Source organism: Sturnira hondurensis, unplaced genomic scaffold, assembly GCF_014824575.4.
Source record: "Sturnira hondurensis isolate 20B ecotype Veracruz unplaced genomic scaffold, ASM1482457v3 Scaffold0004136, whole genome shotgun sequence".
NCBI lineage: Eukaryota > Metazoa > Chordata > Mammalia > Chiroptera > Phyllostomidae > Sturnira > Sturnira hondurensis.
Window position 1 is genome coordinate 9,961,422 of NW_028076767.1, and position 27,724 is coordinate 9,989,145.

The window sequence follows — 27,724 nt, forward strand, 5'->3', positions numbered from 1 at the left end:
GAATCATTTGAGACGTCCCATTTTTTCCCCTGAATCATTGGATTTTCTGGAGTTCTGTGCTCAAGTGATAATGTGATGTTTTGTTTCATGCTCCATGGTTTCCTGACTGTTCTTATTCACTCTCAGGCTTTAATAGATCCCCAAATCTGTACCTCCAGCCAAGGCTAAGATTGGTTAATAAAATTATGTGGGTTTCAGATGTACAGTTTGATAGTACATCATCTGTGTAACGGCGTCGATACATCATCTATATTGTGTTCCCCACCCGAAGTCAAATCTCCTCCCATCACAACTTACTCTCCCTTTACCCTCTAATGCCTCCCCCATCCCTGTTTCCTATGTCAGTCACTTTACTGTTTTCTGTGTCCAAGCGTCTTTCTTTTTTTTTTCTTTGCTTAATATCTTCACTCTTCTCACCCAGTTCCCAACCCCCCACCCCTCTGACAGCTGTCAGTCTGTCCTCTGTATCCATGAGTCGGTCTCCACTTTGTTAGCTTATTTTGTTCATTAGATTCCACATATAAGTGGAAGCATATGGTAGTTATCTTTCTCTAACTGGCTTCTTTCATTTAGCGTAATACTCTCCATGTCCATTCAAACTGTTGCAAAAGGTTAAGAATTCCTTCTATTTATGGCTAAGTCGTATTCCATTATGTAAATATACCACAGTTTCTTATACATTCATCTACTGACGGACAACTTGGGCTGCTTCCAAATCTTGGCTGTTGTAAATGATGCAGCAGTGAGCATAAGGGTGCATATATTCTTTTTAAGAACTTTTAAGTTGAATTTATTGGGGTGACTTTGGTTAATAAAAGTCTATACAATTCTATAATATGTCTCCCGTATATTGTATTGCATGTTTACCACCCCGAGTTCAGTCTTCTTCTATCACCATTTATCCCTCCCACAGCCTCTTGTACTTCCCCCGTCCCCCTTTCCCTCTGTTCATATAACCTTCTGAACTAATGTTTTGAGTCTCTTCAGATATATTCCCAGAAGTGGCATTGCTGGGCCACAGAGCAGTTCCATTTTTAATTTTTTGAAGAAACTCCCTACTCTTTTCCACAGTGTCAGTCACTGACTTTAAAATTTTGCCTCATCTCCATTTTCTTTCTTCTTTCTTCTATGTCTCTTAACTTTTCTTATATTCTCTGTATCTTCCTGGGTGATTTCTTCATATTTACCTTCTAGTGTATAATTCTGTGTCTTTATGGTTGTTCTACTATTTAATCTATTGACTATATTTTTAGAAGTTCAATAATTATATTTTTATTGCATGTATTTCAAGTTATCTCTTTTATGAAGTCAGCTTCCTTTTTTCTTACATTTCTCTGACATCTGTTGCTGTTTATATAAAATCTTATGAGCAAAGTATCAGGATACCAAAAAGGGCGGAGGGCCACAGACATAGGAACACTCCCAGGCCTCTCCCATGTGCCTTCGCCTCTGCAGTCTGACTCTTCACTTTGACCAGTCTCTCCAGTTTTAATTGCGAGCCCATTTTAGCAGGGGTTGTATCCCCATTCGTTCTTGCATGTTCTCAGCTGGGGTGGTGTCCATTGAAGCAGTTTCACATTTCAGTCTCAGGAGGACTCTAGAGTTTTCTCTGGTCCCGAGTAAAATTTTAATGTTAAGTTTTCAGTTTGGGTACATGTGCTCATGGGTAAGAGAAATTTGGGCTTCATCTTCATGAATAATGTAGGCTTTTCCTCAGGCCCTGCATGAAGGGCAAGCTCCCGTCTTCTGTAATTGACTCTATTTTTGTCTTTCTTCAGTAGGTTGCTGGAGTAGGTTTAGTTCCCATTTACACAACGCAACTTTCTAGGTTGATATAGGTGGGTCCATTTCAGCTCCTCACCTTGCTCAATTCTGAGGTCTATTTTTTTCAGTTTGTGTGCCGGTGTGTGATATGTAGATACCAAAGCAATGTGTACCTTTATAGCTTTATCACCTAATTGCTTTTACAGCTTTTCATTGGCTATTTTCTTTTCATTCTTTCAAATATGCCTGCATATTGGGTTTTTTTTTGGTAGCATTTTCATATGTTTACAGTAGGGGGATTGGGTGGTTCCAGGTAAACTGATATCTCCATATTGACCAGAAGTCAGCATTGAATTTTAAAAGTGAATTTGTTTAGATTCTCTCATATATACAGCTATTCAGAAGTAAAATATAGTAACAGTCAAAGTATGGCACAAAGAATTTCAGATTAGTGGGAAGGAAGAAATTATTGAAGAGGAAGTGGGGAAATTTGGCTCTGTTCAAACTTTCCCTTCTTCAGACCGTATGTGAAAATATCACATTATTTTACAAAGACTGTTTATTTCCTCTCAGAACTCTATTTGGAGCCCTTCACCTGCACCTTGGGGGAGCACCCGAAGGCCCTGCTGGCACTGGGAAGACTGAAACTACCAAGGACTTGGCAAAAGCTGTAGCCAAGCAGTGTGTTGTGTTCAACTGCTCTGATGGGCTGGATTATCTGGCTTTAGGAAAATTCTTTAAGGTTAGAATTGACACATCATTTTTTTATAATGTGATAACTGCTCAGAGAGGAATATTGTTTATCATGAAACATAATTTAATGCAAGTAAAAGACCTTGGAGTTTAAGTAAAGTGAAAATTAAAGTACCATGTCAATATTCTCAAAAGAAGTGGGGTTATACTAAAGCTTATTTGAGAAGGAGCCCTATATCCTCTCCAGTCCTGCAATACCAGGTCAATATTGCTGATAAGAATGAATGATGTCCCTTTAAGACATTAGGGCAGATACAAATTTGAGAACTACTACATCATGTGAAGGTTGTGGGATCCTGAAGACTTTTTAAACTGTGGACTTTGTCATTAACAAGTTATGATTCAGTAATTCATTTTTTTAACCTGGTTATATAATATGAGAATTTTATTTTATTGTTCAAGTACAGTTATCTGCATTTACCCCTCACAACTCCCCTGACCCTAGCCATCCCTACCTCCCTCCCCTGATTACACCCCTGCTTGGTTTTGTCCATGTGTCCTTTATAGTTGTTCCTGAAATCCCTTCCCCCCTTGCCGCCCATTATCCCCTCCCACCTCCCCTCTGGTTACTGTCAGATTGTTCTTAATTTCAATGTCTCTGGTTATATTTTGCTTGCTTGTTTGTTTTGCTGATTAGGTTCCACTTATAGGTGAGATCATATGGTATTTGTCTTTCACCACCTGGCTTATTTCACTTAGCATAATATTCTCCAGTTCCATCCATACTGTCACAAAGGGTAGGAGCTCCTTCTTTCTTTCTGCTGTGCAGTATTCCATCGTGTAAATGTACATAGTTTGTTGATTCACTCATTTACTGATGGGCACTTAGGTTGCTTCCAGCACTTGGCTATTGTAAATTGTGCTGCTATGGTTCTTATGGATTGGTATTTCAGGGTTCTTAGGATATAATCCCAGCAGTGGAGTTGCCAGGTCAAAAGGCAGTTTCATTTTTAGTTTTCATAAAACTAAAGGAAAAAACTGAGGAAATTCCATACTATTTTCAGCTGTGGCTGCATCAGTCTTCATTCCCATCAACAGTGCACTAGGGTTCCCTTTTCTCCACAATGACTCCAACACTCCTTTGTTGATTTGTTTATGATGGCCATTCTCACTGGTGTGAAGTGGCATCTCATTGTGGTTTTAATTGGCATCTCTCTGACAGCTAGTAATGCTGAGCATTCTTCCATATATCTCTGGGCCCTCTGTATGTCCTCCTTGGAGAAGTGTCTGTTCAGATCTTTTGATCATTTTTAATTGGGTTTTGTCTTCCTGGAGTCATGTGAGTTCTTTATATATTGAGTAATTCATTTTTCAAACTTAAAAATGAATGTTGTGTGTGTATTTCTGATTCTGGATCAAAATCCCACTCTTACGAGTTTGTAATATTGCAAAAGGAAGATTAAGCTGTAAAATCTCTAAACCTATGAACAGCTTGTCAGTTTAGCACTTTCTTGCTACAGCCTATTATTTTTTAATGTTATGTGGCACAAAATGCAAACACAAAATCCTCCATCTGGGATTGTGGACTCTATTTGTTTGTTTTATTTCTATTTTTCTGTAGGTTTCAAAGTATATTTAAAAAATTCTATAATCCGTACTTTTCCAGAATTTTCCAGAGGAAGTTAACATTTAAAAGGATAATGAAACTAGAGGGAAGAGGAGAAGGGGGGAGAAGGTACAGAAAATAGCATAGACAGTAGGTAGAAAATAGATAGGGGTGAGGGCAAGAATAGTAGGGGAAATATAGAATCTAAAGAACTTGAGCATTTGGTCATGAACTAAAGTGGGGGAATGGTAGGGGTGGGGGTGTACAGAGTGGAGGGGAATGAAGGGGGGAATAGAACAACTGTAAATCAATAAAATATATTTTTAAAAAAAGAATAATGAAACTAACCAAAAAGACTCTACCAGTTCTACCACATACAGTAAACTATTCCTGGCTGAAATATGGTCTGGACATTTCATAACAAACTTGGGATATAAAAAGTCTTTATATTTATGATGTTGAAACAATTAAAATTAGTTTTCAAAAAGTGAAAATTATAATGAATAAAATTAGAGTGACCAAGTATCATTGTAACCATCATCTGTAATGCTATACAATGTTGCTGTGATGATTATTTAAGAAGGAAATAGCAAACATAAAAGATTATATGTGTAATTTGACTATTATATTCCTAAGTGTTAAAAGCAATGTCTGGTATGTATTACTTAATTTTTAAATCTGTAAAATGAGGTTTTAATTCTTTAATTTAGATTCATACATTGGATGGTATTAATTTGCTTATCAGTAAGTATTTATTGATTATATGGACAGTGTGTGTTAAGATTACATTATGCTTGAATAATGGTGGTATCAAATAAAAAAAGACATGGGTGTTACTATTAAGAACCCCACAGCCCTGGCTGGCATAGCTCAGTGGATTGAGTAGATGTAACATCTTGTACAGTCTTACTTTCTTTACATAAAATATATGTACAAATTGCCATGTATCATGCCTAGCACGTATCAGGCACTCAGTGAAACACACATACACATACATATACAATCTATATGGAATGTACATTCAACAAATATTTATTAAATAAAATTTTTGAAAAGTGAATCTAAATTTGGACTGAGCTACTTAGGCTTGATTTTCCATTCTTCTTCTTCTTTTTGATATAACACAAATGCAACTTTATTTTGCTTTCCTGTTGTCTCTTTAAAAATGTGATCAACAGGGGATTTACTCATGTAAGCCCAAAACTTGCCCAATTAAAATAAAAAAAAAGAAATTTGATGTCATTCAAAGTGATGATTCTCATTTTGTAGCTCCGTGGTTTCTGGGGCTGGACTGCAGAGCAAACCCACTCAGCCTCCTCTTCCTCTTTTTAATTTTCTTATAGTATTTTTCATTATCATATATCTCCCTTTTACTCCCCTCCACCTGCAATCGCCACACTGTTGTCCGCATCCATGAGGCCTTTTTCCCTTTTGCTCCGTCCCTCCACCCTCTAACCTCATTCCCCCCCATAGCTGTCATCCTGCTCTCTCTCTATGAGTCTATCTCTATTTTGCTTGTTAGTTCATTCATTAGATTCTCCATATGAGTGAAATCGTATGCTATTTGTGTTTCTTTGACAGGTTTATTTCACTTAGCACAATGTTCTCCACATCCATCCATACCGTCACAAAGGATAAATTTTTCTCTTTTACAGTCAAGTAGTATTTCATAGTGTATGTATTCCATCTGTATGTCTTCTTCAGTTTCTTTTTTCAATGTCTTATAGTTTTATTAGTACAGATCTTTTACCTCCTTGGTTAGATTTATTCCTAGATATTTTATTATTTTTGAAGCAATTGTGAATGGGATTGTTTTCTTAATTTCCCTTTCTGCTAGTTCATTATTAGCATTTTAAAAATGTGACTGATTTATAGATATTTTGTATCCTTCTACTTTGCTGAGTTCATTTATGAGTTTAGTAGTTTCTTGTTGGATTCTTAGGGTTCTCTGTGTGCAGTATCATATCATTTGCAAATAAAGACAGTTTTACTTCTTCCTTACCAATTTAAATGCTTTTTATTTCTTTTTCTTGTCTGATGTCTATGGTTAGGACTTCCAGTACTGTGTTGAATAAGAGAGGTGAAAGTGAACATCCCTGTCTTGTTCCCAATTTTAAGGGGGGAATGCCTGTAGTTTTTGCCCATTGAGTATGATGCTAGCAGTGAGTTTGTTGAATACGGCCTTTATTATGTTTTAGTATGTTTCTTTTATTCTCTCCTTGCTGAGAATTTTTATTATAAATAAGTGCTGGATTTATCAAAAGCTTTTTATGCATCTATTGATATGGTCATGTGGTTTTTATCCTTCATTTTGTTTATGTGATGAATCACATTTATTGCATTACAAATGTACCAACCTTTCATTCCTGGAATTAATCTCATTTGATCATTGTGTATGATCCTTTTGATGTATTGCAGTATTCAGTTTGCTAATATTTGGTTAAGGATTTTAGTATCTATGTTTATCTGGGATATTAGCCTACAATTTTCTTTTCTTGTAGTGTCTTTATCTGGTTTTGAAATTAGTATAATGCTGGCTTCATAAAATGAGCTTGGGAGCCTTACATCCTATTGAATTTTTTGAAGTAATTTGAGAAAGAGAGGTGTTAGTTCTTCTCAGAATATTTGGTAAAATTCTTCTGTGAAGCCATCCCATGCAGGGTTTTAGATTGTTGGGACTTTATGACTAGTGCTTCCATTTCAGTATGTATAATCTGTCTGTCTACTCAGATTCTCTAATTCTTCCTGATTTAATTTTGGAACATTGTATGTTTCTAGGAATTTATTCATTTTGTCCAGGTTGTCCAAAATATGCCACTATTTGCTGGCATATAGTTGTTCATGATATTTTTTACAATCCTTAGTACTTCTTTTGTTTCAGTTGTTATTTCTCCTCTTTCATTTCTGATTTTATTTATTTGGGTCCTTTCTCTTTTTTTCTTGATGAGTCTGGTTAAAGGTTTGTCAATCATGTTTATCTTTGCAAAGAATGAGTTCTTGGATTCATTGATCTTTTCTCCCTGTCTTTAGATTCTATTTCATTTATTTCTACTCTGATCTTTATTATTTTATTCTTTCTGCTCATTTTGGGCTTTGTTGCTCTTTTTCAAGTTCCCTTAGGTATAAAGTTAGATTGCTTATTTGAGCTGTTTCTTGTTTTCTTTTTTTTCTTTGAGATAGGCCTGTAATACTATGAATTTCCCTCTTAGGATTGCTTCCCTTGTGTCCCAAAATTTTGGATTGTTGTGTCCTCATTTTCATTTTTCCAGGTATCTTTTGATTTCTTTTTTGATCTCATTGTTGACCCATTCATTACTCAATAACATGTTATTTAGCTTCCATGTCTTTGTATATTTTTCAGTGTTCTTTTTATGATTGATTTCTAATTTTATAGCGTTGTGGTCAGAGAAGATGCATGATATGATTTCAGTCTTCTTAAGTTTACTGAAACTCATTTTATGGTTTACCGTGTGGTCTGTTATAGAAAACATACCATGTGCAGTTGATAAGTACTGTATTTGCCCTGTATAATGCACACCTTTTTGCCCCAATTTTTGAGGGAAAAATAAGGATGTGTACTGTACATGGGTATAATGATTACATACCATGGATATAATAATGGGTATAATAATCCCATGTATAATGTTCTCAAAAACATGGGTGCATTTTACATGGCAAAATATGGTGTGTGTATTCTGCTGTTTTGGAGTGAAATGCTGAGAAGATATCAATTTAGTCCATTTGATCTAGTGTGTCATTTAAGGTTGCTGCCTCCTTATTGATTTTCTGTCTGGAAGATCTATCCTTTGAAGTCATGGGGTATTAAAAATCCCCACTATGACTGTATTTCTATTGATCTCCTCCTTTATGTCCATCAAGATTTGCTTTACATTTTTAGGTGCTCCTATATTGGGTACATAAATGTTTACCATAGTTATATCCTCTTGTTGAATAGTTTCCTTTATCATTATGTAGTGTCCTTCTTTGTCTCTTACTATAGCCTTTGTTTTAGAGTCTATTTTGTTAGATATAAATGCAGCTACTCCATCTTTTTTCCCTTTCCATTTGCATGAAATATCTTTTTCCAACCCCTTACCTGTAGTTTGTGTGTATCTTTCTATATGAGATAGGCCTCTTGGAGGCAGCGTATATATAGGTCTTGTTTTGTGATCCATTCATCTATCCTATGCGTTTTGGTCAGAGCATGAAACCATTTACATTTAAGGTGGTTGTTGATAGATATGTATGTATTGCCATTTTATTTTTAAACTATTTTCCTCTTTCTTTGTCTTCTTCTACTTAAAGCAAGCTCTTTAACAGTTGTTGCTGCACTTGTTTGGTTTAACGAACTCCTTTAGCTTTTTCTTGTTTGGGAAGCCCTTTATTAATCTTCCAATTTTAGATGATAGCCTTGCTGGGTAAAGGAGCCTTCATTGTAGGTCCTTGCTTTTCATCACCTTGAATATCTCATGCCACTCCCTTTGACCTGAAATACTTCTTTTGAGAAATCAGATGACAGTCTACTTAGAGCCCCCTTGTAGGTAACTAACTGCTTTTTTCTTGTAGCCTTAGGATTCTCCTATTGTCTTTAAGCTTTGCAATTTTAATAATGATAGGTCTTGATGTAGGCCTCTTTGGGTCCATCTTGTTTGGGACCCTCTGAGCTTCCTGGATTGTGTGTCTTTTTCCTTCACCAGGTTAGGGAAGTTTTCAGTCACTATTTTTTCAAAAAGGCTCTTGATCTCTTGCTAACTCTCTTGTCTTTCTGGTAATCCCATTATATGAATATCATTCTCCGAAAGATTTTGTATCACTTCTCATTTTTTAAAACTTCTTTTTTTCTATGGGCGAGGGAGGCGGGGAGAGCTGGCGTGATGTGGAGGGGTGGAGGGGAAAGGCAGAAAACTGTACTTGAACAACAATAAAAAATTTTATTCAAAAGAGGCTTTAGGCAACACATATTAATAATGTAAAGAATATTTTACATTAAAATAATTTTATTTAAATTATAAAAATGCACTATTGTGTGGCAGATAACATTTAGATGTTAATTATCCAATTATTATTTTTGTAAACTGCCAACTTACATGATATTTTTGGTGAACAAATAAAATATAGAGCCATTAAAAAAAAAACAAGCAAAAAATTCTTTTTTCTTTCTGATGCTCTGCTTGGTTACTTTTTTCTATCTTGAATTCCAAATTGCTGATTTGATTCTCTGCTCCTCTAACCTACTGTTTGTTCCTTCCCATGTATTATTTAGTTCAGATATTGCACTCTTTATTTCTGACTTGTCCATTTTTATTGTTTCTGTGTCTTTTTTCATGCTGTTTAGTAATCCTATAATCATTACTGTGAATTCTGGTCAATTGCCTCCATTTCATTTAATTCTTCTGGAAAATTCTTTTGTTCTTTCTTTTGGGGCCTATTTCTTTGTCTTCTCATTTTGGCTGCTTCTTTGTACTTGTTTCTATGTATCAGGTAGATCTGCAAAGACTCTAGTGCAGACCTGTGTCAGACGCTGCCTATGACGGGCCCTGGGAAACCTGTTTGGAGCTATCAGCAATCCATAACTCTTGGCTCCTTCTGCTGGTCCTATGTGTGTGTGCAGCTATAACCACGTTGCACACCAAGACTGGCTTTTACTGGCAGTGGGCCCAATGGAAGGTCAGCTAAAGTCTCAGAGCTCCTAAAGATCTGCCTTTGCCTGAAGGCTTTTTCTTAGCCTTTGTCTTTGAAATACCCTCTAGCTGTACTCTTTAGCAGCCAGGCTTAAGTACCACAGGGTACAACAAATTAATTCCTATGGGTGGGGCTGTTTCTTCCCCTCGGGCTGATGCCACTCAAAGAGGAGTGCTCTGAGAAAGATGGCTTCTGCAGTGTGGGAGTGACTCAGCACAGGGGTCTCAGAAACTGTTTCTTTAGTTCTCTCCCCAGAGCCACCAACCATAGACCCTCCTCACAAGTCTCTAGTCCACTCTGCCCTCCCACTGCCGTAGCTCAGGGTAAGTTGCTGCAAACAAGATTTTGTGAGATTGCCTTTTAAGAGGCTGTCTGTGTCTAGTTGTTTCTCCCTGTAGACAGACACCCCACTGCTTTTCACAGCCAGATGTTATTTGGGTTTCTTTCCTGGGTTCTGGTGCTGAATGCCAGGGAGCCCAACTTGGGGTTTAAACCCCATACTTCTTGGGAGGAACCCCCCTGGCTGTTGAACTATCCCTCTGGAACTTCAGCTGCCACTGGGGGGAGCCCAGCCAGACTTCCTGTGCCTCCTCTGCACTCCCTACCAGTCTCGTTGTGATGAAGTGGTTTCTTCCATCTGTCCTTTGTTATAAGGCTTTTCTCCAGATAGTGTTCAGTTGGTTTTCCAGTATGATTTTTCTTTTAGTTGTAGTTGAAGTTTATTTTTGGGAGTAGATCTGTGTAGCTTTCGCTTACTCCTCTACCACCTTGAAAATCTCCAGTTTTTCTTACAACCAAATGGTAGATATATGTGAGGTATCTGTGTGTTACAATTGCAAAACAGGACCTCAAACGATGTTAGTTGGCTTTTAAGGTCCTCAGACCATAAAGCAGATTCTATGGCAACAGAAGTCCTCTCATTTAGAGGATTATTTCAACCCATTCTATGGAAACTATATAGAAGAAGCAAATAAGATCAACTTGTAAATAAAAAGTAAGAAAGGCTTTGAAATTACCAGTGCTGAAAAATATACAGAAAGTAAAAAAAAAATCAGTTGGAAAATTTTCCAATTGATCAAACTCTATTCATGCATAATAATTAATTGGTAATAAAAAAGTCATCTTTAGAGATAAACATGAATAGCAATTGCCATGATAGATAGTAAATCCTTGAAAAGACCATGTGAAATTGCAACATTTCAATGCAATATTCAATTAGATAAAATTGAAAAATTCCATTACTGTTTTCTCCCAGGGACTGTTATCTTGTGGAGCCTGGGCTTGCTTTGATGAATTTAACAGAATTGATTTGGAAGTACTTTCTGTGGTTGCTCAACAAATTCTTACTATCCAAAGAGGTAATGAACTAGTTTGTCTTTGCATTATGTGAAAAAAGTAGAAATGTGGGAGAAAATGAATGGCATAAGTCACAGTTATGTGAAATTGCTAAGTCATTTCATTCTTGATTACCCCCAGGTATTAATGCAGGTGCTGATATACTGGAGTTTGAAGGAACCGAGCTGAAACTTGACCCCACATGTGCTGTCTTTATAACAATGAACCCTGGGTATGCTGGGCGGTCAGAACTGCCAGATAACCTGAAGGTACAGGAGAGGCACTAACATCATTCACTTCCTTTCTGTAATTTACAAAGTTCATATATAAGAAGAAAGAATATAGTACCTTTGACTTTTATGCAAAATATTTGCTTTTAGTTGTTATATTTTAGAAAACTTTTAGAAACTAATTTTTAAAGCTGTTAGAAAATAAATATGCAATTAAGGTATAATTTCCATAACATATTTAAACATTGTGGTAATTATAGAAAATTAGAACAAACAGGACATAATGAAAAGGTACCAAAGGTGCTCACTATATTGTATCCCTCAATTTTAAGTGCCTTTTAAAATATCAGTTTTAAATGGTGAAATCAGACAATTGTGTATATGGGTGTCTTTTCAAGAGTGCATTATAGCGTGAGCCTTTCCCTTTTTTTATAAATATAGTTCTATAGGTAAATGTGCTGAATTATAGTTTACTGTTGGACATTTACATTGTTTGTAGTTTTTCTGCATTGTAAATAATATTGCAATGGGCAGTTTTTTACTTAAGTCTTTTCTCTACTTTAAAATATTTCCTTAGGTAGCATCGTAGGACAAAAAGCTGTGTGGCTGAACTGTTTTCTAACACAGGTTGAAACAATTACATCCCAGAGCAATCTCAATTCTCAGTACACAGCACCGATTTTTTTGAAAAACAAAAAAAACCACTTGTCAATTAAATAGACTAGAATCTTCAGTTTTCTGGTGAATTGCATGCTTTTGGCTAGTACGGAGGACAGTGTTGAAGAATAGTGCAGTTGTAATTGAGATCCAAACCCAAGTCTGCTGACCCTCAGTCCCGTGCTCCGTCCACTATTCGCACACTGAGACTGACAACTTCTCAAGACTGGATGACAATTTTTTTCTTTTCTGCCAAAAAGTCTTTTGATACAAGTAATTGCCGCCAAGCAGTTTTGTATTTTCAGCCCATGCACTTTCATAGGTTAAATGAGATGTTTTAGTACTTTGCCTTAGTGAAGGAAGGTGTGATTAAAAAATAAGAACTGATAAATCCTTTTTTTAAATCTATGAAGCATTTTGCAGCTTTTCAGTCTGACTCGCATTTGGAAAGCTCCTTTTGTACCAGTTCTTTTATTTACTCGTGTATGTTTTTCTTTTATTCAGTAGGATCAATCTGAATATATAAATATTTGCAAAGGCAAAAATCTGTGAGTAGCTAATCATAAAAAGCTGGGACCATTTATTAGATGAGTTTGTGAATGCCCTATGTAGACTTCTTCACGGTTTTATTTACTGTGCAGGTTGAAATGCTGTTGAAATATTCACCTCGTGGTTCTTGGAGTGATGCATTTTCCCTCTGCTTTAGGCCAAAGCTTCTATCAGATTCTGATAGCTGTTTTGTTCCTCCTATTATGCAGTCTCCTTGGTGTCAGCTGCTTCAGAACATCTGTTTTTAAGTATATATGGAAATACCTAATGCTTCTGAAAAAGTACCTTAGTCTGAAATGAAAGTTTTGTATTCCTTAAACATAAAAAGCCTCCTGAGGCTCAGAATGTTGTTCCTAGTCTTCAGAGTCCTTCTGGAAGCCTCCCTCTTCACCTGGAGGTTCAGCCTGTTGCCAAAAGCAAGGAATCCTGTTTCACAAAAGACTTAACAGTTCCCACTGCTTCTGCCCAGCCCCAGGGTCACACCTTGCTTCTGCTGCTCTTCAGGCTTCTCTTCCATGTCCATTGCAATGGCCTGCTTGTCGCCAAGCTCTTCCTCACCAAGTTCACTACAATGAATTTCCTCTTCCAATGCTTCCAGTCTCATCAAGCAGAAGAAATCTATCTAATTGTATAATTTCCAGACTTAAAAAGCCACCATGCTTCTTTTTGCCCACAGAATAAGTTCAAATATCTTAACCTGATCTACAAGAGACTTGGCATCAGGACCAGTTTCCCCTGTACTTCCTTCCGTCCTTCTGCATGATTGCCACAGGGGGCTCCACCAGCCACTGGAGGTCCCGTGCCTTTGCACACACTGTTTGCGCTCTCTCGAGTGTTCTGTTAAATCACCACGTCCCTTCCTGACAAACTCATGCACAGCCTTTAAGGTAGCTAGCATTCTTTAAAGGAACCACTGAACACACAGTTCAGATATGACCTTCCAGGTGAAGCCCTGGACGTGGTAGAAAGTGCCTGGTGTTGGCAGACTGTGCTGCAAGCGAAGTTCTCTAAGTATTGAATAAATTGTATAATTTGGGGTTAATCAGGCAACCCCTAGTAACGAGGCCATGTTAGATATAAGATCTATTTTGAAATATTCTTAACTTGTGAGAGTCTGCAGTCATCATATCAGTCCTTCACCAAGCAAAATAAAAAGGGGAAAACTGGAAATGAGAAATGGATAATAGTTATTAGAAATAGATCAGTTTTCTAAATTGTAAAGGTGTTACTTTCTCAAAGGTATTTTAAATGTTGTAGGAAAAACAAGTGTCATATGGTTCTCAGGTTTATAGCTGAATTTTCCCATTGTGTACATGCCCATGAGTTCTTCCGGAATTCCTTTGTTAGGCTTCTCATTTGCAATTCCTGCAACTTGGGTTGCTGTTTTCCCGTTGTCCTTCCTCCTCTTTGCCTAGATCTCTGGTGGCTGATTTGCCACAGATCCCCCACTGTTGGAGAGTTCTCACTTTGCCCAGGGGGTACCTTAGGCAGGACTTAACATGGCTCCAGCTTAGCCCTCTCTTGTTCACATTGCGTACGTCTCATGCACCCTTTGTCCCAACAAACTCTGGGAATGAAGGCCACAGTGAACCAGATCACTTTTGCTTCCTCAGACTTGAACCTCAGGCAGCAGCCCACATCTCCCCAAACTGGTACACTCACTTGTTAAGCCCTCACTGAACTTAGTGGTGGGGAGCGGGTGGTACGGAAGGATTTTGTTTGATGCAAATCTTTTATTTGTTCTGAATAACAGATCACTTGAGCAAGATGTGTTCATTTTCTATCTGCCTCGGGTTTTTGGTGTTTCAGTAACTCCCAGGAGGCATTTACAAACTACCTGAATACAATTGTCATTCACCTCAATTGTTGTTTACTATCTAAATACTATTGGCATTTTCCTAGAGTAATGTCATTTTCCCTCTTTAGCACAAGATGGTCATGTTTTAACGCGTAAGCTACTGAAGTCCCGACATATACCAACATTCTAAACTTAAGTTTTCTTATTTGTTCTTTAAAAATCTATTCAGTGTGCTACTTACTAACCATCATGTGACATTTATTTGTCCCAAAATATTTAAAATACGATCAGATCATCTTTACAATTTGGAAAATTTAGTTATCTCTCATAATTATTACCCATGTCTTATTTTCACTTTTTTTCTCTTTATTTTTGCTTGGTGAAGGACTGATATGGTGACTGGAGATTCTAAAAGGCTAAGAATATTTCAGACTAGATCTTGTATCTAACATAGCCTTGTTAGGGTTATCTGACTAGCCTCAAATGATACAATTGATTAGATATTTACAGAGCCTCCCTTGAAGCTCAGGTCCCAACACCAGGCACTTTCTCAGGAGCCCAGCTTTCGGGCTTCCCTGCAGGGTCCAATGTTCCCTCCGTGTCCCGTGTCGCTTCCCAGAAGAATCAAACATAATTGATCCTTCAAATCTCATGTGAATTAACATTTCACCAAAGATTTCAGTATGACAGAAATGTAAAGTTCCTAAAACATACCTTAAGGAAAATATTTATATAAAAATGTAATGATAGTTTTATGATATTATAACAATAATAAGCCAGTTTTCATTTTTAATTTTTATTCCTTTTTTTAACATTTTAATTGTTGTTCAAGTACAGTTTTCTGTCTTTTACTCCCATCCCAGCCCCACCCCCCCAGGGCTCCCACCTCCCTCCCATTTCCACCCCCCTTAGTTGTTGTCCATGTGTCCTTTATACCTGTTCCTATAAACCCTTCCCCTTTCCCCCTGAAATTCCCTCCCCTCTCCCTTCTGGACACTGTCAGCCTGTTCTGTATTTCAGTGTCTTTGGTTATATTTTGCTTGTTAATGCAGTGTTTTAACCTACAGGATTTGGACATTGTCATGTAATAATATTGCTGAAAAGCTATGAAATTGTACCGTGTTGCGTAGTAAAGAGTGGGGTTAAGTAAAGAGGGGGGTTGTCTTCACGATGGTCTTTTCAGAAGCAGTGTTTCCCCACCCCCGCAGGCCCTCTTCCGGACGGTAGCGATGATGGTGCCCGACTATGCCATGATTGCCGAAATAGTCCTGTACTCCTGCGGGTTTGTCACAGCGCGGCCACTGTCGGTGAAAATTGTGGCTACTTATCGCCTGTGTTCAGAACAGTTGTCATCGCAACACCACTACGACTACGGAATGAGAGCCGTGAAGTCGGTGCTTACTGCTGCAGGGAATCTAAAGGTAGAGAACCCAGCGTTCTCCAGCCCTACATTTTCTGTTTGTGAATTTCACAGAACTCCCAGTACTCGTTGGTTTCATCAACCAGAAAACATGTGAAAAAGGAAGTTTTATGGCTTGTAAAACCTGAGACATGTGATTCTTAGTGATTTGAAGTCTGTCCCATGTGTTTAACTATATGAAACTAGGCACAACCAAGGGAGACAATTCTTTGTTGCTGAGAAATATTTTGAAAGTTATCATTCTACATGAACATGTATAGCTTTAAAGGATATAATGCACAATTTAATAAGTACATACAAAAATCCCTAAACATTGTCACTTAATATAATTACACAATTGCAGCTAACCATAGACTAGCAGTAATTGCTTTGCAATATAATATTTGCATTTTAAAGTGATATAACTCACAAGTATAGATTGAAAACCCAGGTATTTTAAGACTTGGGTAAATTCTCATTGGTAGTATTTTGTGGAGTTATGAAATATAACTGTGCATTAGGTTTTAATGAAAGCAAGCAACATAGGCAATAGTTAACACAAAAATGCAAAATATGACCTTGGAGTTTATAAAATTTTTTATTCATGGTTCATAGAAGATAAAGATTTTAAAATATATCTCACATGATTAAGAACAACGGCATGCATTTTTATCTTCTACAATAGTGTTACCAAGAATTCTGATATATAGTGGTGATATTCTATTTCACATTAGCCTAACATATCACTTTTTTTTGCAATAAACAAATGCAGCTAGAAGCAACAATTTGTTTTAACCTGGCATGTCATGATTACTTTGTGGTCAGATAATGGAAAAGATAATGCATGTCCTAGTGTATGTCATCACTGACATCTTAACTATGAATTGGGCTATGAAAGTTAGACAGCAAATGAATCCCATCATTCTTTGTGCAAAGCCAGTTTAGAATGTGGAATGTATTGCCTTGAATATTTTGAAGTTTGTTTTTATTATATCAAGAAACAATGTACATTTGCTTTAAAATAATAACATCTCAGGGATTAAGAAGTACAAATAGGGAGCTACCAAAGAGCCAAGGGGAAGCAAAATACAGTATAGAGAATGGAGTAGCCAAAGAACCTACATGTGACCCATGGACATGAACAATGGTGTGGGTATTGCCTGAGGGTGTGGGGGGTGCTGGGTAGAGGGCAGCATAGGAGAAAAATTGGGACAACTGTAATAGCATAATCAATAAAATATAATTAAAAATGAAAGTAAGAAAATAAAACAACAGCCCCTCAAATAACAAAATAAACTTTTGATACTTCCTAATTTGTGTGTGCTTAGATTGATACAAAGACAAAATTTTTGTGAGCAGGACTAGCTTTGGCTTTGGGAGGTCTGGAGACTAGAGACTGCTGAACTTGACTGCCAGGCATTACTGACTTCATAAGGCTAAGTCAGTTAAGTAGGAGCATGGACTTTATTAGGCAGAAAGATTCTAGAGACAAAAGGAAGAGGATTCTGGAAAACTAAAGGCAAGGTGATAGGAGACACTTTGGTGTGAGGTAAATGTTGAAGTTGGGATAAATAATTCTGAGTTCAGATTTTTGTGAATTATGTGAACCTCATGATGGGCATGAGCAACAAGTTGAGTTCAACCAGTAAATGATGGATTTACCACAGGTGTTTTGGAATTTGATATTTCTGAAACCCCCTCGTCTTGAGTGACTTAGCAGGAACCAGGCGCCTCTGGAACGCACGAACACATGCCCATACTGAGCACTCAGCCAGCCTGCTGCCCCCACCGTCACCCCCCACTGTCTATCACCGGAGCTGTGTTCCTCAGCCAGAGAGTTTCCCTGTTCGTGAAACTTTCTGAATCCGGTTGGAGTGTTACTGTTATTGTGACGTTTAAGTAAATGTCCAGAAAATGGATAATATATATGCATGAAAAGGAGAGTTTTGTTTTTATGGAAACTAAGTTCATTGTTTAAGAAAATTTCAGTAAGATGAAATTCTAAAAAATAAATGAATTTAAGTTAGTCATGGATAAGAAAAGTACATGACTGACAAAAACCTTAAAATTGTGAGACGTAGATGGTCTAACAAGTGTCTGAAGAGCTTGATCCCCTTAAAAAAGCAAAACCAGAAAACCGTTAATCTGGGTGGAGCAGATGATGCATTATTAATGCATTTTTGCAAGAAAATGGGTGCCTACATTCCGAGAAAAGGCCTTGGCGTGAAAATGTGGTCAAATAAGTGAGTGTTTATGTTTCAAATGTAAATGCATCTGTTGCATATTATTGTCCACTTTTAATGACTATTTCAGCTTGCCCAGCCCACTGCTGGCCTTGAACACATAGGGAAGTCAAGCTCTTACCAGTACAGAGGCAACAGCTATGGCCACACACCATCGGGTTCCTGCCCGCAGCTGTTACTCAGAGCTTCTGCGAGGAGGTGGTTAGTTAAACCTTGGTTTTCCCGATTAACTAGTAAAGAATTCAGCAAGAATAGAGGTCAGATTCTAAAATTAATGAACAACCCAACTAAGTGAAAATAATTAAAAACAATGATTTTGCGTAGGTTTACATTGACTCTGGGGCCCGTGAGCTTGTGTCATTTGTGCGTGTGTGAAAATGCATCGGTGCAGCTAACAGATGCTGATATCACTATGAGTATATTTTCTTTTAGCTGAAATATCCAAGTGAAAATGAGGAGATTTTACTGCTTAGATCTATTATTGATGTCAATCTGCCAAAATTTTTGTCCCACGATTTACCACTCTTTGAGGTAAGAACATTTATTATTCCAATATATCAACTCTTATAATAATGTATTAATCAAATGTCCAAGTTTTCAGCTTCCTGGGGGAAACTTCCACTGCAGACAGCAGTGGTATAGCGCAGCGAAACGTAGGTCATTCCATGCCCTGTGTGGTGTGTGGCTAGCTAGCTTTGTTGCTTCAGATGATTTTAAACAACTTGGGATTTTAAAATAGTACCTTTTTAACTGCAGAATATAACAAGCACACAAAAGTTACAAAGCCTTTATGCTTGTTTATAAGTTACACCAGAATTCGGGGTCCGTGGAGGAAAGTAATCAGTGTGACACAGCACTCACTCCCTTGCACAGAATAGGTCCTCGGTAAATGTTTGTTCAATTATTGAATGAGGTAATAGAAAGATAAATAAGCTTACTTCCTTTAAAAGAGTGCAATAGGTGTTAAGAAATTATTTTTCACAGTTAGCTAAGAACTAAGCTTAATAATCTTGTTATATTTTAAAGATTTGATTACGAATAACTGATAAGAAGTATTAGAATGGCAGTTTGAAGTTTTCATATTATAATTTGATTTCATGCTTTTCCTTTACCGCATCTCAGGTAGAAGAAATCAGGGATGGGGCGTGGGCTCCCGGGAAATGCTGGGTGTTGCACGAACTTGTGCTGCCTGGAGGTACAGGCATCAGGCCCCAGTGTGTAAGGACGGGCATCGCTATGACTGTCATGAGTGGGGAGGAAGTGGCACTTCCCCGCAGCGAGGTCCCTTGGTGTTCGTTATCCATAGCAGCCCTGCTGCATCATTTGGAAGGGAGCTTCCCTTCGAAATTAGACCTGGTGGTGCAAATATTTTATAGAACAAAGCTACAAGGAATAGGCACACATTTTCCTCCTAAAGTTTTCCTTCATTTTTTGTTTTTTGGTGTTTATTTTGGTACTAGTGCACTGTACATATTTTCCCGGAGTCATTGAAGCTATGCTTATTTCTACAAAGTGGAAGTAGACCTCTCTAATGTAGTCTCATGCAGTTGTGCGTTCATTCAGTGAACGTTTATTGAGCAGTATTTCACAAATGGAGTTTAACTGGCATTTCCAGTGAGGACAGTGCCTTGTCGTGAGAGACTGTCCCTCATCCCACAGTACACCTGGCACCTCTGCCTCTCCCTCCCAGCATTCTAGACCTCGCCCTTTGTGACACCCAGAAGGACACCTCCACCTGTTTCCAGTTTGACCCAGTCGGCTCTTTGTTGGGAACCACTGAGTACGGACTGTGTTCTGGACATAACTGTTCCTCTCAAGGTTAAAATTTGAACAATTTGAGTTTTTTTAAAAATTTAGAAAACATTATGCATTTACTGCAGACCAGACACTATTCTAAGAGCTTTACAAGTTGTGGAATTACAATTCTTTTCCATCATACATTACGTGGTTACATTAGTTTCCTAAAGCTGCCATAATGAAGCACCACAGATGTGGTGGCATAAGACAACACAAATGCATCCTCTCAACGTCCGAAATCACGGTGGTGGTTTCTGCCCAGGGCTCTGGGGAGGAGTCCTCACCTGCCTCCTCTCAGTTTCTGGTGGCTGCTGGCAGTCACCGACTTTCCGTGGCCTGCCTCGGCCTCGCTCCAGCTCCAGCCTTCCTCATTACAGGGCCTTCTTCCCTGGGTGTCTCTGGGTCTCAGCCGCTCTCCCCTTTCTGTGGTAGAGACAACAGTCATTGGATTTAGGGCCCAGTATGGCCTCGTCTAACTTGACTCACATCTGCAAAGATCGTCTTTCCAAATAAGGTCATCTCCTGAGCTTTTTGGGTGAACGTGAATCTTTAAGGGACACTGGCTGATTGAAATACTACCCACTATAATCATTAAAATACCTTAGAACTAACTTTTGTGCAGGGTATGAGATATGGAGTAAAGTTTATTATTTTGGCAAAGCCAGGTATCCTGGCCTCACTTACCGAAGACTGTCTTATCTTTTATCTGTGGAATTGCCTCAGTGCCTTTGTTGAGAATGCATTGTCCACACGTGTGTGGGTCTATTTGTGGACTCCCTGTTCAATCATTGTCCCATTGATACATCTGTTCATCTTTATACCAATATGAAAGTCTTTATCATTAGTGTTAAAATCAGATAGTATTTATTTTCTAACTTTATAACTTAAACATACTGTAAAACTAAACTTTCTAGAAGAAAACTGGAGAAATGCCTTATGACATTGGGTTAGGCAAAAATTTCTTAAATTTCACAGTACAGCACAAGGCATAAAACAAAAAAACTGATAAAATAGACTTATCAAAATTAAAAACTTTGTTCTTTGAAAGATCCTGGTAAAAGAATGAAAGACAAGTTACAGACTAAGAAAAAATATTTACTAATTAGATATAGGATGGGAGAATTGTATGTATAATATTTAAAGAATGGTCAAAAGTTACCATTAAGAAAATAAATCAATTAAAAATAGAAAAAGATTTGAACAGGCACTTTATTGAAGAAACGATATATATGGCAAATAAACATAAGCAGAAATGTTAATAGTTGGGAAATGCAAATTGAACTACAATACGATACTGTTACACATCTATTTATATGGCTCACATTAAAAACACTGCTCACACCAAATATTGGAACTCTCATACACTCCTGGGTGAATGTAAAATAATGCAATCACTTTGAAAATCAGGCAGTCTCTTAAAATATTAAACACACCTGTATTATCCAGGTATTCCACTCCTTGACATTCACCCAAGAGAAATGAAAGCATTTGTCCCTAAAAAGACTTCTACACAAATGTTCATAGCAGCTTTATTTGTAATAACCCCAAACTGAAAGCAATGAAAATGTCAATCAATAGGGGAATGGATTTTAAAATGGTGGCACTTTTAATACAAGGGAATACTTCAGTACAATGAAGTGTTGATACATGCTGAGATGTGTGAATTTCCAAATCTTTCTGCCACGTGAAAGAAGTGAGACAATGAAAAGTATTGCACATAGTATATAATTTGTCTCTATCAAGTTTCAAACAATGCAAACAAAAATAGTAACAGAAGGTAAATCAGTGGTGCCCTGGGGATGGACATAGGAGGCAGTAAGGAGAAGAGGGAAGGAGGATTACAAGAGGTCACAAGGAAACTTTTGGGAATGGTAGATACATGGTTATCTTGTGAATTGAGTTCACTTATCAAACTGTACACTTCAAAGATATACAATTTATTGTATGTCAGTCATACCTCTATAAAGCTATTAAGATACTGTTGAACTGTGATTTAATGGCTCTATTTCCATCAATATTAAATAAGAGAATGAGAGAAATTGTATCATATTTATGTGTGTATATTTGTATATGTGTATACACATGTATATGTATAAATAGATAGTGAATGTACAGATATGTAAGTCCCCAATCATTTATCCTCAGGGAATCACTTCAGACTTGTTTCCTGGGGTAAAACTGCCCAAACCAGATTACAATGATTTGCTGGCGGCTATCAAAGACAACTGTGAAGCCATGAATTTGCAAATGACCAGCTTCTTTTCTGAGAAGATTCTCCAAATATATGAAATGATGATTGTGCGTCATGGCTTTATGATTGTTGGGGAACCGTTTGGAGGAAAAACCAGTGCATATCGTGTCTTAGCTGGAGCGCTGAGTGATATATCTGAGAAGGTAAGTGTGTTAAAAATGCATTAACTTGTTTATAATTGGGTTGAGCACGATAGATGTATGGTCATTTAAAAAGATACTTTAATGAAGCAGCTTAAAAACGTGCACAAAATGACACAAAGAGAAAATAGAAGTAGAAAAGTTATATGAAGCAGGTAGGAAGTAATCATATAAAGGAAATACCACGTATTTCCCTCTCAGCCTTTTATTTCTGTTTTTAAGATGTTTGTTTATAAAGGTAACACATGGCCATTGTAGAAAAAAAAGTCTAGAAACGTGAAAAATCTTCATGCTTTTAGGAGAGTATTTTTTTATTTCCTGGGTGGTTATAGTTCTAATGCACACTTCTGTTGCTGGCTGCTTGCGGTATTGAACTGAAATGTGTGTGTTTCGTGGACGTATTACCTAGTATATGTGTCTGTACATATAACAAAAGTAAATATTATATTATTCAAAACTTATACACTGCACATAACAGTTTGGTCTACTTTGATATGCTAAAGGAATGAGGCTGTTTTAAATTTCCAACTAATCTTACATTTTTGTCTATTTGTATTTTCATTAGTTTTTGCTTCACATATTTCAGAGTTTAGCCTAGATGGGGTTTCTGATCATTATATATTCACTACATAGTCTCCCCTTCAATGATACAAAGTTATGTCCTCATTCTGCTACTTGCCCTGGATCCCCAGTGTCTAATTCCCATACTGCGACCCCTATTTTCTCCGTGTGTATGTGTTTGCCCCTGTCTGGGCATCACTGTGGTTTACTTCTTTACAGAGTAAATTATCTGGTTATTATTTTCTTCAGTTTGATATTCTGCATCTTTTTGTGGGGGAGATTAAGTTCATTTATACAAACTGATATATTATTTATTTCTGTCATCTGTTTCCTCTGCTGTTATGCTTTCATGCTATTTCCTTTCTTTTCCTTTCCCTTCCCCTCCCTTTCCTTTTCCTGCCTTTCTGCATCCTCCCTTCTTGTTCTTGGTTTTTGTTTGTTTATATTTTTTCTGTTGTGTTTTATGATTACACAGACTAATTGTTTTTGCTCTGAAAGAGGTCACTAAGAGAGCTAGATGTGGTGTCACTCAAACATTACAGCGGATGAAGGTATCAGCGTGTATTCTAGTCCAACTGCAAAGCCCCAAAGGGCCCATTACCAGGAAATTCTAAGAGTGACATTGTAGTGACCTCATAGCCACTGCATGCAAACCATAGATTCACACTAGCCTTGCTCCATTTGGGACAAAATCCTTGCTTTAGTGGTAGTACCTTAATTATAGGAAAGTGACAGAGCTTTCTTATATTTCTGAATTTAGGAAGACACATCATTACCTCTTTCCTGGGCACAGACAAGAAGGCAAAGACTTTGAATTTGTTTTACTACTTAATATTGTTATTCCCACATATTTTCTTCAGTTTGGTAGTTTGTGTCCCAAGCCCTGGGGGTGGTGGGAAGAACGCAATTTCTGAAGGTTGAGAAAAATTGAACTTGTTCTGTTGCTATCCATAAACATGAAATGATTATGAATAGGTAGGGCACAGAGGGTTTTTAGGGCAGTGAAACTACTGTGTGATACTGAAATGGTGGATAGATGACATTATGCATTTGACAAAAGCCATAGAGTTGTGCAATACAAAGAATGAACCCTAATGTATACCATGGACCATCAATAATCATGTCAGTATCAGTTCATCAATCACATCAATGTACCACACCAATGCAAGGACTTAATAGTAGGGGAAACCAGGAGAGGGCTGTGGGTAGGAGAGAAGGAATATGTGATAATATCTGTACTTACTGTTGAATTTTTCTGTAAACCTAAAACTACTCTTAAAAAATAAAATCAGTTACAATAGCCAAGTGCTGGAAGCAACCTGGAAGGTGCCCACCAGTAAATGAATGGATCCAAAAACTATGGTACATTTACACAATGGAATTCTATGCAGCAGAAAGAAAGAAGGACCTCCTACCCTTTGCAACAACATGGAGGGAACTGGAGAGCATTATGCTGAGTGAAATAAGCCAGGTGTTGAAGGACAAATACCATATGATCTCACCTTTAACAGGAAGCTAAACAACAAAACAAACAAGCAAGCAAAATATAACCAAAGACACTGAAATAGAGAACAAGAGGAGAGTGATGAGAGGGGAGAGGGGAGGGAATTTCAGGGGAAAAAGGGGAGGGTTTACAGAAACAAGTATAAAAAGGACACATGGACAACAACTAAGGGGGGTGGAAATGGAAGGGAGGTAGGGAGCACTTGGGGGTGGGCTGGGATGGGAGTAAAAGACAGAAAACTGTACTTGAACAAGAATTAAATTTAAAAATTAAAAAAAATAAAATCTGTTAATTAAAAACAAAACAAATATAGCCCGTGCCCCAAGGGTATTAACATCTCATGTAATAATTCCATACCCAGCTTTCAGGGTTCTGATTGAAATGGACAACTTACCAGTATTAACTTTTTCATGAGAAGGTACATATTTTGCTATATTTAGATCTTTCAGGTTTTTTTTCAGAGAATGTTTTGTAGCAGAAGTTAGCCAGTTATAGCACATGGGCCTAATTCAGCCCCAAACATAATTTTTTCTAATAGTGCTCACATTCTTTAAGCTTTTAAAGAGAAAGAATATAAAGAAAAAGAAAAAAAGCACAAGAATATGTCACAGATCATTAACCTGCAAAGCCTATAATTATTTACTATCTGACCTTTTACCAAAAAAATTACCAACTCCTGTTTTGTAGTTTTAGATTTATAGGTCTTATACACTTGCTAATTAATTTCTAAGAATTTATACTCTGGATTCTCTTCAGATTATATAAATCTTTTGCCTTTTTGTGTGATTCGCAGACCTGTGCTTAATCTACTGAGCTACACCAGCCAGAATCTTTTGCCTTTTTAATTCCTAAGAATTTTATGAGCTTTTAACTTTTTAATTAAAAAATGTAATTGTATTTTTTCTTTCCCTTTTTAAATTATATTTTATTATTTGTGCTATACAGTTGCTTCAATTTTTCCTCCTTTGCCCGCTCTCCACCTAGCAACCCTACTCCCTCAGGCAGTCCTCACACTGTTGTCCATGTCCATGGGTCATGCACACATGTGTTCTTTGGCTACTTTGTTTCCTTTGCTCTCCTTTACATCCCATGACCATTTTGTAACTACCAATTTGTACTTCTTAATCCCTTCACCTTTTTTGCTCATCCCCCAAACCTCCACCTAGCAACCATCAGTATGTTTTTTGTACATATGTTCATATATTGATTTTGTTTCTGTTCTGCTTATTTGTTTTGTCTGTTTGCTTGTCTGTTTGTTTTTTAGATTTAATTGCTGATAGATGTATATATTGCCATTTTTGTTCATAATTTGATATATTTCTTCCTAAAGAAGATTCTTTAATATTTTATATAATAATGGTTCGGTGGTGATAACCTCCTTTAGCTTTTTCTTGTCTGAGAAGCTCTTTATCTGTCCTTCGATTCTAAATGTTAGTTTTGTTGGGTAGAGTAATCTTGGCTATAGGTCCTTGCTTTTCATTACTTTGAATATTTCTTGCCAGTTTTTTCCAGCCTGAAAAATTTCTTTTGAGAAATCAACTGACAGTCTTATGGGAACTCCCTTGGAGGTAACTAACTGCTTTTCTTTTGCTGCTTTTAAGAATCTCTCTTTGTCTTTAACCTTCAGCATTTTAATCATGATGTATATTGGTATGGGCCTCTTTGGGTTCATCTTGTTTGAGACTCTCTGTGGTTCCTTGACTTGCATGTCTATTTCCTTTACTAAGTTAGGAAAATTTTCTTTCATTATTTTTCAAATAGGTTTCCAATTTCTTGCTCGCTGTCTTCTCCTTTGAGCACCTCCATGATGCAAATGGGGTTCTTGCTTTATACTTGAAGTTGTCCAGCCCTGGCTGGTGTAGCTCAGTGGATTGATCACGGGCCTGCGAACCACATGATCATGGTTTGATTCCCAGTCAGGGTACATGCCTGGGTTGTAGGCCATTTCCCAGCAGGGGACTCACGAGAGGCAACCGTACATTGATGTTTCTCTTCCTCTCTCCTTCCCTTCCCCTCTAAAGACATATAAATAAAATATTTTTAAAAAATTGTCCAGAGCCTTGTTTTACTATTTTCCTTTTTTTTGGATCCTATTTTCTTCTTCCTGTTCTGATTGGTTGTGTTTTGCTTCCTTATAGTTCAAATTGCTGATTTGATTATAGGCTTCATCCACTCTACTGTTGATTCCCTGGAAATTGTTCTTTATTTTAATTAGTATGTCCTTCATTTCTGACTGGACCTTTTTTGGGAGGTCCTTTCTAAGTTCCTTGAGCACCCTTATAACCAGTGTTTTGAAATATGCATCTGATAGATTTTTATTCTCCATTTTGTTTAGTTCTTTTTCTGGAGTTTTGATCTGTTCTTTCATTTGGACCATGTTTCTTTGTTTCATTTTGGCATCCTCCCTGTGTTTGTTTCCAGTATTAGGTAGGCCTGCTACATCTCCCAGGCTTCATAGAGTGCCTTAATGTAGTAGGTGTCCTGTAGGATCCAGTGGCACAGCCTCCCCTATTACCCAACCTGGGTACCTGAGGTATGCCCACTGTGTGGGCTGTGTATACCCTTTTATTGTAGTTGAGCCTTCATTGCTGTTAGCACATCTAAGGTCAGCCACCTCCTGTGTTCTGTCTGGGGTCATACAGCATAAGCTACAGAGTGATCTGCAGATCACTGCTACTTATGCTGGGCTTGGAGGTGCTCTGGAGAGGCCAAGTTGTGAACCATGGCTGGATGCTGCTAGTGCTGGGCTTGGGCAACTTAGTGAGAAGTATGAGGCTTGTTTGAGAGAATTTAGGAAAATCTGAGGCATGGGCCAAGATAAGCCATTTGTATGGAAAAGCCACTGGAAACAGCTTAGGTGGGCCTGGAAGTTGGGTGGGGCAGGGCCTCAGGGAATCACCTGCAAACAGTGTCCTGCAAACAGTGTGAGGCAGGCTGATGTAGCCTCAGATGTGGCTCTCACCTACCAGTTCTCAGACTCTCTGGGAGAAAGGCTCAGAAAAGGAACAGTGGCCTCTGCCAATGCTATGGCTGGGAGAAAACTCTTGCCCTCATGCCAGACAGTTCAGTTCCTCCCCATATGTCTTTGATGCCTTTCAGTGTTTTGCCCCAGTGTTAGAGCTCAGAGGTAGGGAGTTTGAGTAAGTCTGTGTGTGGGCCCTTTAAGAGGAAGTGTCAGGGAACCCAACAGTTTCTGTCTTTCCCAGCTTCAATCCCTGATGGTTTTTACAGCAATAAGTTATGGAGACTTATCTTCCTAGCACTAGAACCCTGGGCTGGGATCCTGGTGTGGAGCTGGGAGCCTTCACTCCTGAGATATCCCTCCCAATTTTTATCCACCACATGTGGGTGTGGGTCCAGTCCATTCCGTGTTTCCACCCCTCCTACCCATCTCGGTGTAGTTTCTATTTTAATTTCATAGTCATAGGACTTTCATTCAGCTTGATTTCTGACCATTCTGAAAGATGGTTGGTCTATAGTCTAGTTGTAAATTTCATATGGTTGTGTGAGGAGGT

General features: G+C 37.7%; 1 protein-coding gene across 1 annotated transcript in view; it reads left to right on the forward strand.

Moving 5' to 3' along the window:
• DNAH7 (dynein axonemal heavy chain 7) overlaps window positions 1–27,724 on the forward strand; it is a 219,634-nt gene that overhangs the window by 76,757 nt on the left and 115,153 nt on the right. Inside the window, exons 25-30 of the mRNA XM_037043723.1 lie at window positions 2,338–2,506; window positions 11,001–11,103; window positions 11,222–11,349; window positions 15,523–15,735; window positions 18,389–18,487; window positions 21,899–22,147. Of these exons, the coding sequence (XP_036899618.1) occupies window positions 2,338–2,506; window positions 11,001–11,103; window positions 11,222–11,349; window positions 15,523–15,735; window positions 18,389–18,487; window positions 21,899–22,147 (961 nt within the window). The remainder of the gene's footprint in view (window positions 1–2,337; window positions 2,507–11,000; window positions 11,104–11,221; window positions 11,350–15,522; window positions 15,736–18,388; window positions 18,488–21,898; window positions 22,148–27,724) is intronic.